This window comes from Pimephales promelas, chromosome 10 (assembly GCF_988280905.1).
Source record: "Pimephales promelas chromosome 10, fPimPro1.hap1.1, whole genome shotgun sequence".
In the NCBI taxonomy this organism is placed as follows: Eukaryota; Metazoa; Chordata; class Actinopteri; order Cypriniformes; family Leuciscidae; genus Pimephales; species Pimephales promelas.
In genome coordinates, this window is record NC_142778.1 from 21,583,919 (window position 1) to 21,597,228 (window position 13,310).

Genomic DNA, 13,310 nt, shown 5'->3' on the forward strand with positions numbered 1-13,310 from the left:
CAGAGTACTACGTAATATTTTACGCTAGTAACAGAGTACGTTTTATATCTGTCTTCTCCCTACAGTTTTGGGTAACGCTTCCTTTTACAGTACAGTACTTACAGTGTACTTACCTAGAAAGTACTGGCTAATATAAGGTAAGTACATGGAACAGGGGTAGGTTTAGGGGTAGGTTCAGGGTTAGTACTAGTTATTACCCAGTAATTGTAGTTACCAAAATAAGTACATAGTATTTACATAGGTAACTGGACTGTAAAAGGAAGCGTTACCCAGTTTTGTCACGCTCTCTGTAAAACGAATTAATTTCTCATATTAAGCAATATTTTAAGAGGGTGTCCCACTTTAGCTGAGTGCTACAGTCCCATTTTATCTAATGGTAAATTGGGACAGTAATAAAACTTGATACTTTTTAAAATGTAAAAAAGGAATTAGGCTATCACATGAAAGTACTAAAAATTTACTGTAGATTGAAATATTCTTTGTATTCGAATGCAACCAGACAAGCTATGTAGCCTACGGGGAGAAACCATGTTCTTTTGCAGACTTTCTCACACTTGAGTGTTCACTGACGGTTATATTTGTTCCCAGTGTATATGACACTCAGGTGCATGTATTAAATAATAAAAATAAAAAAAAACTTTTTTAATTTTTTTTATTTTATATTAAATAGGCTGAATTATAGAAATTCCTTGATTAAATTAACACAAACAATACACAAGTTACAAGACATGCAATTATTAGAAATGGTCTTACAATCGTGATTCAATACTCTCTAATGTTTTATATCTTCATAATTATCTTTTATATGAAATTGCATTTTATTAGATTTTCTAAATTAATTAGGTCACTTTTCAAAGGCATCAATATGTATGCTATAAAACGAATCTTGCAGTATTGTCAGATATCCAAAACACTTTTACAATGTATACCGTATGCAGAGAGAAAAAGGCAAAGGAGATTTTAGATAAACTACATTAGAAGGATGGCTCATTTGAGCTATGTGTGTAAGTGCGGTTAAGTGCTTTTACGTCAATAACGGAACTGACAGATCATAAATAGATAATACACGTTTATGAGAGCTGTGCTCTGAAATATTTAAACTCCAATGTGAAAAGCAGCAAACAGCAGCGTAGGAATGTGCAAAAGTTCCTTATATTATTGCAGAAAAAATCATTTCAATTAAATATTACCCCTGTCATGATCCACCTGTTTTCTTTGCACCTGTTAGCTTGTTTAACTGCTGGAAGAAACAACACACAAGACATGGTCCCTTTGAATAATCAAAACCAGCTTTATGAAGACAAAATGAGAGACAAAGGTTGGTATATATATATATATTCATTCAAAGGTGCCCTGAAAAATAAGGACTTCCTATCAAGAAATATAAAGGTGTTCATACAGTACATAGAATGCAAAACAATTGCTATAAATGTAACAAAAAAAATATTCTGAAGATAAATCAATAGGCTATTTCTAAAAAACAAGAGGAAGACAAAAAAACATCAGCCAAAATCATGAAGTCAAAACTTTTCCAACATTGCCTCCTTAAAATAGGACATCTCATTCAATTGTCTTCATATTGCAGTATTCAGATGGTTATGTGCTGTAGAAAGCATTGCTAAGACTTGCTATGTGGTCGTTGTTGTGCATGGTCGCCGCCAAAGCGTTGCTAAGATGTTCTGGGTGGAAGCAAGGTGGTTGTTTCCTGGCCTGTGATATACTCGTCCCTTTATGGCATGATAGATCAATCCTTCATCGTAAATCCAATCATTTGGAGAAATAACAGCCCGATTTGAGGTATCATTATTCTGCAATCCGTACAAGTGGTGCCAGATGAATTACAGCAACTGCAAGTTGGCTTAAGTTAAAATATGATTCATTCCTATTGGAAGCTCTTTTACCTGAGCAAATCAGAGGCTTTTCTCATTAATCAGCTGCAGCAGACAGAAGTATAGGGCTCCTTCTGGCTCAATAAAAGAGGACAAACACTCTTTCTCTTGGTCTCTCCCTTCCCGCACTAAATCACTCAGTCCCATCACAGCCCATTAAAAGTTTAGTGCTGTTGTTCAGCAAATTGAAAATGTGTGCTGGTATCGATCCAGCATCATGCATCCATTCTGGATCTCTGGAGGCACATTTTCCTCGTCTTTTAAGCTTTTGTGAGGGAGGATATTACATTTTGTTGCACTATTTTGGTTGTGAACGAGTTCACCACAAAATCAGGTCATTTAGAAAATGCATCAAACATAAACAGAGATAAGACATATGACTCATACGTCAGCATTTCCTACACATCTGGGGATATTTAGCAGATTTAAATAGCAGTTGCATGTGAATTTGCTGCTATGAATGGATTTTTCTAGCATTTAAATGGAGAGAGAAAACATTGGTGTGGGTTGTAGAGAATCGTGTGTGGCTGTGGAGAAAGTGAATGCCTGTTTCAGGTTTCAGAGGAATTACATTAGACTAATGGGAACTCCCCAATATCCATCAACAAAGAGGGTATACCGGAATGTCCTGAATCTTTAAACTGCTGAATGAGCATTTAAATGAGAATGTGCTTCGATTCAAAAACAAACCTAAAGGTAGGGAAACTCCAAAAAGGCCAATGGAAAGGTTCAGGAAATGTATTTTAGAATGAAGCCTATTTTGCATAGGGTTTACAATCTGCCATGCTTGTTGAATTGGCTTCATGAAGAAATCATGCATAACGTTATCTAATAAACACGTATTGTACCATTCAGAGTAGCTTTAGGCATGTCATGTGACTGCATGTACATTACACGGTGCTGATTGGAATGACGACGATGAGGATGAGGATAATGGTGGCAGTGATGCTGAGGGCAGCGATGCGGTACGCCTGGTTTCTGTTGCAACGTGTGTACGAATACGAACGGCGCAGGAGCGTGTCGGAGGCTGGCGTATTAATCTCGTCCGTCCAGAACTCCAAAGACTCGGGGGGCTGCAAAATATAATTATAAAATATCAGAGTTAATACATGCTGGTTTATCTGCACAACAAGTGCAGCTGTGCCCAATGATGCATATTATTTTAAAGGGATACTCCACTTTTTTGGAAATAGGCTCATTTTACAACTCCCCCAGAGTTAAACAGTTGGGTTTTACCGTTTTCGAAAGTATTCAGATATTTTCTGATATTTAGAAGAATATCAGTAACCAGAGAGTTTCTGGTCTCTTCCATAGTATATATTTTTTCCTACTATGGACGTCAATGAGACCAGAAAATGTCTGGTTACTGATATTCCTCTAAATATCAGAAAATTGGCTGAATGGATTCAAAAATGGTAAAACTCAACTGTTTAACTTGAGTTGTAAAATGAGCCTATTTCCAAAAAAAGTGGAGTATCGCTTTAAAATAATTAAAGTAATTTTGAAAATGCCCCATTATTAAACCCAGATTCTTTAAACATGGTCCACAAACCTCTTTAAAACCTAGGAAGTTATTACCTAGCTGTGAATCTCTCTTGTAACTCAAACTATATATGAAGAGTTCAGATGCAAAAGCCTCTAAATGCCATTTGAAATTTTCTTCTTTAATGATGATTTTTATCAAACTTGTATATTTAAGTTCAGTAATTTCACTTAAATAACAATTAATAGGTAATTATCATTGCCATTTAAGTGAAATTACTGAACTTAAATATACAAGTTTGATAAAAAATCATCATTAAAGAAGAAAATTTCAAATGGCATTTAGAGGCTTTTGCATCTGAACTCTTCATATGCACTTAGGAAAAATAAACTACCATTCAATATAGAATTTATATAGCATTTTATATAGCAAAAATACATAGTAGAAAAATACAGATTTATAAGGTGGCAGTTTTGACTCAAAACATTATTTGGAGATGTTACCTGAAGGTCCAGAGGTGTTAAGTCAGATTGGCTCCAGGTAATTTTGGAGCGGTCAAGCAGATGCTGGGAAGTGCTCTGGACTGATGTACGACGTGGTGCATTCTGGGTCTCAGGTGGCATGAGGTGAAAACCCATCACTTCCTGCACTACGGGGACCTCTCTTTTATACACTCCACCTAAATGATCTGACTAAGGAGCCAAACAAAAAATTATTTTATAACCAATGATTCACCCATACATTATATGTAGCATTCTTCTCTGAATTAATACTATTTTATTATTTTCTGCATGACAATTTGGTGTAAAGCTTAATTGAAAAATGTACATGAATTAAAAAAATCAGCTTTAATAGCAGCAGCACTCCTGCTCCATGAACTCCACAAGTTTGTGTAAAACCTGATGATCATGTTCTCAGGCTTAATTTGATTGAACTGAACCTTTGTTTCCCTCCACAAATACCCAACACTTTAATTTGAATGTGTCCTTGTTACACGTTACATGTATTTAGTAATAACTATAAATTAGGCATAATTGCATGTAACTAACCCTAATACTACCCTATAGTAAGTACATGTAGTTAAATAATATTACCCAGCACTTAAAAATAATTACACTGTAACAGGGACACATAAAAATAAAAAAATAAAAATAAAGTGTATTTTTTCCCATTGGCCTTTGTATTATTGCAGAAATTAAGCTCTGTGACCAGCAAAAGTGTATTATATACAAGGTTTGTTCATCAAGATAATCTTTTCAAGCTAAAGCTATGGACATAACTTCACCACCAGTCAATAAGTTGGGAAGAATAGTTGGGATACAACAAGGCTGTAAATACGCACACTATTAGAGAGCAGATTAGTTGTGGTGTTCGGTGTCATGATGTTAATGTTCTGACAACTTCAGCAAATCAAAAGTGGGGTATTACCTATCAATATTATGTTGTAGGAAAAAAATATCTTGAGCTTGTGTTAAACACAGACATAATTTCATGCAGTTAACAACAATAAAAACATTTAAAAGACCCATTGACTTTGGAACAATTGAACAGGAAATCCAAAAAACCGCTTTGTTTTATGACTCTTTCCTGCAGCATAAACAAAAACTGACCTTTTTCTTACTTTTTCTTTACTTTGTCAGTGTCATTTTTTTGTGAAATAGAAAAAGTGCTTAATCTAGTTCTTTAAGATTTCCACATGCACAAAATGAATGACAAGCAGAGAACATTTCTGATTGGCAACTGACTCTTATTTTGTTGTTTACAGAGGCCGTATTGATTATAGAGTACTACTCCTCTTAATATTTTTTCCTTATATTTCACATATTTTGACATGGCAAAAGTAGTAAAAGTAGTATGCTAACATGCGATTCTGAATGAAGTCTGGTTCTGTCACAAGGATAGGTAGGTTTTCTCACACATACTTCAGTGATTTAAGAAAATTGTATGTGCAAGAAATATCTCTTACAGACAATTTAAAATATGTGTCTACTTGATAATTTTATTGGTGACACTTTACAATACGGGTGCACTAATAAGCATTAATTCATGCTTAACTAATGCACAGATAATACTGAATTAATGTTTAACTAATGATTATTTAAGCTATTCATTAATCATTACCACATTAGGAACTAATTAAGAGTATGTAAGGTTAATATATTAGTTCATACATGAATTGTTTTTAATTAAATATGTAATTGTGGATTAATTCCATAATAACTCATTTTTTTAACTAATAGTGTCAAATGTCAATTAATATGTTAATTACCAGAATGAGCAAAAGCCTTGTATTTTAACTTCCAGAGGTAACACTTTACAATACGGGTGCACTAATATGCATTAATTCATGCTTAACTAATGCACAGATAATCATGAGTTAATGTATAACTCATGAAGAACTAAACCATTAATTAATGATTACTGCATCAGCAAATAGTAAAGAGTCTATATTAATAGATCAAGTATTACATGAATTGCTATTAATTCAATGTGTCATTGTGTATTAATTCCTTAATAACATATTTTATGAACTAATAGTGTAAATTAATGTGTTAATTACCACAATTAGTCAAAGCTATGCACTTCAACTTGCTTTAAGTAATCATTAGCTAATGATTTGCAAAGGTATCATTATGTTATGACTTTACTTGTTGGGGCACATCATTATTAACTATTCATTTAGTAATTGTAGTAATTTGCACATGAATTTTCAGTAACAATTAAATGATTAATCATGTATTAATGCATATTAGTGTACCTGTCATATTATCTGGAAGTTAAAATACAAGGCATGAATTAATGAATTTTAGTGCACCCGTATTGTAAAGTGTTACCATTTTATTTGTTGTAAAATTCTAAAACATTATAAAAACTATCAGACATTTGGAGCCCACTTTACATTTGTTGTCTCAGCAGATATTTCTTGTCCTGTTACCTTAACAGGCTGTATGTGTGGCTCCTTGCTGAAGCTGATGCTCCACTCTTTGTGAGCTTCAGACCCGCTGCTCTCCGTGTGGCTCCTTGAGGCCCTGCGTACAAACAGACGCCTGCGCTTTGCCGCTGCCTCATTGACGCCCTCCAATCCTGGATTGGTCCTCGGGGACCCCTGCTGTTGCTGTATGTTAGGCCGTGCTGCGAGCTGTGGATGTATGATCATTTGATGCGAGTGAGGGCATACGGCCTGCTCCCGTTGTTCCAGTCGGTCCAGCGTAGAGAGCACAAGGGCCAGTTGCTCACGCAGTTCTGAGATCGGCTCTAGCTGTTGCTCCAGCTCCGCGACCCGTTGGAGCAGGCGTCCCACACCCCATCTCACGCCCTCCTCAGGTGCCTCCAAGGAGTGAAATAACTTCCGTAACTTTCCCAAACGTTCACGCCTCTCTGGCAGCCCGGCCCCGCCCCCTTCCTGGGCCCCGCCTCCTTCCCCTGGCAACACTGCCATGGAGCCACACATGCTAATGTCATCTAGGAAACGGAAGATGGCACTAATGTCGTCCTCGCCGATGTCAGGGTTGTCAATGGAGAGTTTATCGGCAAGCATGAGGCTTCGTAAAGCACGCCTATCTGCAGCTTCGGTCTGGGTGCCAACGCTAACCCCGCCATCAAAGCTTGGTGACCAATCGTACCACGCATCCAAACTCATGCCGCTCAGCCGCTTGAAGGTATCCCGCACCGAGTTGACGATGTGAGGATCAAAGCCTGGAAGGTCAAAGCTTGACCCGTCAAAGCTAATTTTAACTGGTTTTCGTAAACCAGACTTCTCTAAAACGGACCGCTCTGATCTGGGTTTCTGCAGCCCAGTCGTTTCAGGCTCAGGTCTTTCATCCGCCGTCCTGCTGTCGATGTCCAAGCTGTGGCTCTTGACTTGAAGGACCGGAGTTTGGTGCTTTTCGTTGGAGGCTGTAGGGCCGAAGTATGTGGACGCCTGGAGCTCATCCAAACTCTCCTGCTTCGCCCCATGCCACTGACTCTGAGGGGCATACGGGTCTGTGGCGTCAGCATACGATTGCGCGTCGGCAGCATGTGCATCTGGTTCAGGTGCATTTGGGTGAGCGTACAAATGGTCATGCAGACATTGCGTGTGTGATGGCGAGTTGCACATTTGGTGGTCGTTTGCGTATGTTGTGGGGTCTGGATAGGGGTTCTTCTGGGTAATGTAAAGCAGGTCCTCACCATCCGATCTTGGTCCGTCTGGGCTTTGATCTGACTGGCCGTCACCTTCCGTGGACATAAGTGTTTCGTTTTGGATCCTTTCTTTAAAGGCACTCCTCCTCTGAGAGCAGGAACGAGCAACGCGGGCTCCCTGATTGGTCGCCGATGTCTTGACTGCCAGCTGATTGACCGTATCGCTACAAACGTCCCCAGAATGCTCGTTCTGCATCCTGCCTTGGTTGTGCATGCGTGAGTGAGCCTGAGCAATCAATGTGTGTGAAACCTCTGTGTTATGACTGAATGCTTCACAAGGGAGGTTCTCATATTTACATTCCTCAGAGGTTGTCCCTCCTACTGTGACGGGTAAGGCGGCCGGCCAGTGGTAACGCACAAATCCCTTCCCACAGATCTGACAGGGCGTCAGCAACTGACGGTTCTGAGTGTATGAAGGAGCCATGCGGGTGTGCATGAGGAGGTTAAACAGTGAGACTACATCAGCGGCCGCTGAGAGCCGGTTACTGCAGGGTGGGTGTAGTCGCTCTCGGAAGAGGGTGGCGGGGAAGCAGGGGTCTCTACAGGCGGTGGAGTATAAGAGACTCCGTAATTCTAGAAGTGGCTGCAGGCTGAAGCTTCCACTCAGATAGACGCAAATGTCTGGATACAACACGCTCTCATGGCATGCGCCTAACACCTCCAGGATTTCCAACAATACCAGGGGGTCTTCAGGGTTTTCAGACATATTTGAACTTTTAGCAGTGCACACTACATTTAGAAATGTAAGCCCACTGTTCTCTGCTGTCCCCCTTCATCAAAGGCACATGCAGCTCTGCAAAAGGGAGCACAGCAGTGAAATCAGGTCAGCCAGAAGAGGATTTCCACAAAAATGACTTTTGCATTGATTTAATCTAAATCCTATGCAAGTTAAAACAGTCAAAGAAAAGAAAATGCAATAAAAACAAGCAATTACCTCTTGTCACTGGGATATGATGCTGAGAATAAAGCTATTCATTGCTGACCTTATTCAAAGCCTTAATATAGCCACTGATCGGAGCATCTGAAAAGCAGAGAAATCATTAGAGACGTTGTGAAATCGTCCATCTCCACTGATCAGGGTCCCACCTGAGAGACTCTTGTTGGAAAAGCAGCAGTCAATGGTCAGGCAGCGGTCAGTCCCACGATCAGTGCAGAAAAGCAGGTCGCCTGGGGTCTCCAGAGACGCCACGAATCCCAGGTCTCATCTCATAATGAGCTGATCAGAACGTCCCGCACACGAGAAACTGCATAGATAGTTTCTGCTTCATGTGTGACTGGAGCATTTAATCCTCTAGTTGGTGTTTGCACACGGAGATTCTGTGGTCAAAGTCATGCATGACGTCCGTGGCTATTTTAATGCACAACAATAAACATACTAAAAGAGAAAAGCATTGTAAAGTCCAGAAATCTCTATAATAGAAATTGTAACCTAATATTTTATTTTTGATATTTACATTATTAAAATTAATACAACTAGATGTAAAAAATATATATCAAATACATTGATTTATGAAAAAAACTTTTTGTCAATAAAAATAAATAAATTAACAAACAAATAAATAAAATCAGAACTTTCAATGTTAATATGTAATGTTTACATATATTAATTTATGCATTTCTCTGTAATTTATTCTTTACTAATTGGTTAATTGTTAATAAAAAAGTCGGCTAAATAGTTTTATTATTAAATGAGAAAAATAGATTATTATTAAATAAAATGTAATACTCCTAATCAGATTTAATTATATTATTTTAAACAATACTTCTTTTTATTATGTATACTAAAGAGTCTAAATAAATAAAAAAATTATTTAAAAATCATTGAGATAAGGTTAAATTTACAAGCTTCTGAGCAAGTGAATTTTCTTGATTTTTTAAGAAAATAATGAAAATGAAAGCCCACCTGTACCATCTGATCATTTGTCCTGCAGCACATAGACTGTCCCAATTCACATGCAAACAGCAGTGGAGTCAACTGAAGCGGGTGATGAGATCTTTACAGACTGTAACACACTTCCTCTCTCTCTCTGTTTAAGTATAGCCTATAGATTCATTAAAGTGATCAAACCTTTTAAAAGTGTAATGGAGCTTCTTCACTTTAAACGTCAAAGAGTCGGAACTGCTGAGACTTATCAAGTTCTATTTCTAATTGATGAGAATCTGAAATACATTAGGTTTAAGATCTCTTCAGCACACAATACACGTGTAGCTATTATAAAGTTGGCTGTTGTTATAAAGTTTGTTTGCTTGTTTATTTGTCTCTGGTTCAAAATTAATTATCATACAGACCACCGGGGGGCAACAAAGTCCATGTTATAACAAATGGCATGCAAGTATGAAAAACAAATCTTTGGTGATGACTACTAAAGAAAGGCATCAATAGAACAGCTTGTACGCCTCATTTACCTCAGGAAAGTCATTCAGTGTCCACAGCTTGTTACTCAGCAAGAGAAATGAAGTCTTAAATACAGTATATGCACACTGTATTAGCCTATACTAGGCTAATATATTTAATATATTTTCCTTAACCTGTTAGTGATGTCTTGATTATTTAGCGTAAATTTAAATAAATGTCACGAAAACTGTGTGTAAATGATTATATTTCAACAACGAATTGAGTAAAAACATTTTAAAATTAGATTTAGAAGCTAATGCAAAAACTGCCTTAGCTTGTTTGCATACAATTTGTTATTTGAGTGTTGATTATTACATCTAAAAATAAATAGAAATGGAAATGAAGCTAATAGTTTGGGCTCTGTTGGTAACCTTTAATATTAGAATAATGTGCAAGGGCTAGTTTACAGATAATGTTTTATAAGAAAGTTACAAATGAATGTATTTGACAGAGACGCAATTTGTTCAGTAAACCACTGTTTGACAAAAAAAAAAGAAGCAATTTTATGTTTAGTTTTCAACCCCATGCCATTCATATTATATATAAATAGTATGTTATACACACACATACATATTGGCAGCGCATTCTCACCCCAAGGCGTCACCTTTTGACCATGCTCTCAGTATTCGACGGTTTAGGCAGAGGCGGACAGAGTACACAGCTAAGCTTTATTACTTGAGTAAAAGTACAGATACCCCTTGCTAAATTTTACTCAAGTACAAGTAAAAGTACTACAGCCAGATGTCTACTTGAGTAAAAGTAGGCCTATAAGTACTTGTTTTTAAAAGTGCTTGAGTATCAAGAGTACAAGAGTACATTTTCTAAACATTGCATTACCTCTGCCACAGTGCTTACATTTATGTACAGAAATGTCAAACATGGAGTTATGAATAATGTTAATGTCAATACCTTGGAGAATGTAAAAGGAATTGAAAGTAAAATCAAGTCATATTCATCTATTTACCATGTTGCTTTATTTAACATTTAAGAAAATTTCAGAAAATTCAGAAAATTGAAACAGTCTGGCGAGGTGAGGCTACGGGTTGGCACGTTCCCGGGATGGACCTGCTTCATCCATTGTTTCGTCCATGGTTTTATGAAATCTTATCTAAATCTGACCATGGAGTTGACTTTGGCGGAAAGCGGAAGGTGATTGCTGATAGGCTGTCCAAATCAGTGGCGCTTGCACAATCCAATCACGTTTGAGAGGGAAACAACAAATTGAGGGTACTTACTTTTTGAAGTACTTACTTTTTACTCACGGTTATGGATAGAAATGTAGTGGAGTAAAGAGTACAATATTTCCCTCTCAAATGTACTTAAAGCTGCTGTCCGTAATTTTTTTAAGTTAAAAATAATCCAAAATAATTATTAAGCTTGCCTGGCACTATGGCGCTATTGGATAGCTTCTCACCACACACCAAGCACAGCAGAGTCAGTGCTGTCGCATCCCCGGTGAAAGTAAATTCAAATGAAAGATAGCTTTCGCTGTATTGCCTCAAGCTCACCGTCTACTCTTTTTTCTGTTGACCACTCGTACAAGGGCCTTCATCTGGGTCAGAATTTTGTCCAGGGGCCTGTTCTGCATTTGCATTTTTCCTTCTCAAAAACTTCTCCATCACTGTCACTTGCTCGTCTTGCTGAGATCTCAAACTGTCACTGTCACGTGCGCACTAACTCTGTAGAGTGAGTGACAGCGTCTTTACAGGCATTTATCGCCCTCTGCTGCCACCCACTGAAATAGAAGAGTATTACATTATCTGCCACACTTTGCACAGATACCCAACAACGGTTATTAGGTGATTTAAGATAATTTCCCATGGTGCACCGGACGATCTCTCATGGCACACTGGTTGAAAATCACTGAGTTAGACGACCCTACCCCAGACCTAAACCTACCCGCGTCATCTAACTGACGCTTTGTCAGTTTAATGACGCTGTAGGATCACGTCAGTTGAAGGGCGCCTAAACCCAGAGCCGGACAGTATCGGAGTACATTTACTTGAGTAGCCTACAGTACAATTTTGAGGGATCTCTACTTTACTCGAGTATTATTTTTGGGGAGTACTCGTGACTTTACTTAAAGTTGCAGTCCGTAGCTTTTCCTCTTTGTCGCCATCTCTGTTCGAAATCTGCAATTGGAGTTATTCGCGGAATTATCATCTTTACGTGGGTTGTAAATTGGCATAAAACAGCGCGGAAGAGCAGTGTTTAAGGCGAGTGCTGCTGTCAATCACCGCGCTGTGTGTAACGTATACTCATACATAACAGATTTACTTTTTGAAAGTTTGAACAACATATTCACCGGAAAATGTCTTCTGAACAAGTAAGTAACATCCACTTTTGTTCTGATCAACTAAGGGGGAAAAGCATTACATAAACGTCGTAGATTTAATCAACGCGATTTACAGCAACCGTGCAAATTATAGCCTACTTTGTTCTCAAATTGTTCATGTTAACAAAATCAGCATGGCGTGACCAATGTTAAATTTAATGTGTTTTATGGTTACCTGTGTAGTTCAGAATTCATATTCTCCATAATAGCAAAACGAGAAAGGCAAAACAAAGGAAACGCCATAACTGTGAATTAAAAAAAAACGTGTTACACGATTGAACTATTGAAATGTCTTAGCACTTGTTCAGCAGAAAAAAAGCAGTCTCTTCTTCCGTTTTGAACCCCTTCAAAACACGGAGTTAACGCACTTTTCAAAAGCCCCGCCGATGTTTAAATCCTTGTGTTCGCATCATGAGACGGTTCCTTTCTCTTTCTCTAGACACCTTAATCTGAAGTATTGAGTCTTTTGGGTTTTACAACTGCTGAATCTCCAGTTGACACTGATGATTGTTGTTTGGATCTTTCTGGATGCCATAAGTTTTATTATGTGAAGTGCTGCGAGCCTGCGAGAAAAGCATAACTTACATCTTTACATCTCCTCACGCGCGGTATAGCCGGCTAGCCGAAACTCCTTTGTGTTTACGGGTGTGACGTAATGACGCAAAGACATCGAATTTCCCGCGGAAACCCACCAGTACCACTGGAATTAAAATCATTATTAACCGTTTTGAATCTAGCTATGGCAAGCAGATCGTTTTGACCACTGGCAGAATGTTTTTTTTTTTTTTTTTTAAACGCCATCTCCAAACGAAACACCCTTCCGTTCAAAATAAGCCGATTGACTATTTTCTACGCTTACGTACAAACAATGAGAAACAGGCAACTTTTTTGAGAAAAACCACAAAGGTAAACGAGAGAGCCCTCAAAGCTAGCTACCTTGTTGCTGAACTCGTAGCTAAATCAAAAAAGTCCCATACTGTGGCAGAAACATTAATACTGCCAGCTTGTAAAGCCATTGCAAATGAG

At 38.0% G+C, this 13,310-nt stretch overlaps 1 protein-coding gene across 1 annotated transcript; it reads right to left on the minus strand.

Moving 5' to 3' along the window:
- Positions 1–1,267: 1,267 nt before the first annotated feature.
- minar1l (membrane integral NOTCH2 associated receptor 1-like) lies at positions 1,268–8,956 on the minus strand. Its single transcript, XM_039654336.2, has 4 exons — positions 8,489–8,956; positions 6,308–8,347; positions 3,876–4,064; positions 1,268–2,962 (listed from the first exon to the last, which is right to left on the minus strand). The coding sequence occupies exons 2-4, from the start codon at positions 8,258–8,260 to the stop codon at positions 2,780–2,782; spliced, it is 2,325 nt and encodes a 774-aa protein (XP_039510270.2). The 5' UTR covers positions 8,261–8,347; positions 8,489–8,956; the 3' UTR covers positions 1,268–2,779.
- Between the last annotated feature and the right edge of the window lie 4,354 nt (positions 8,957–13,310).

Bases quoted from the DNA above. Each gene is read 5' to 3' on its own strand.
- minar1l (XM_039654336.2), bottom strand. From the start codon at position 8,260: ATGTCTGAAAACCCTGAAGACCCCCTGGTATTGTTGGAAATCCTGGAG. The intron at 4,065-6,307 runs GTAACAGGACAA...TTGGCTCCTTAG, and splicing joins CACACATACAGCCTGTTAAG to TCAGATCATTTAGGTGGAGT. The intron at 2,963-3,875 runs GTAACATCTCCA...TATATTTTGCAG, and splicing joins TAACACCTCTGGACCTTCAG to CCCCCCGAGTCTTTGGAGTT.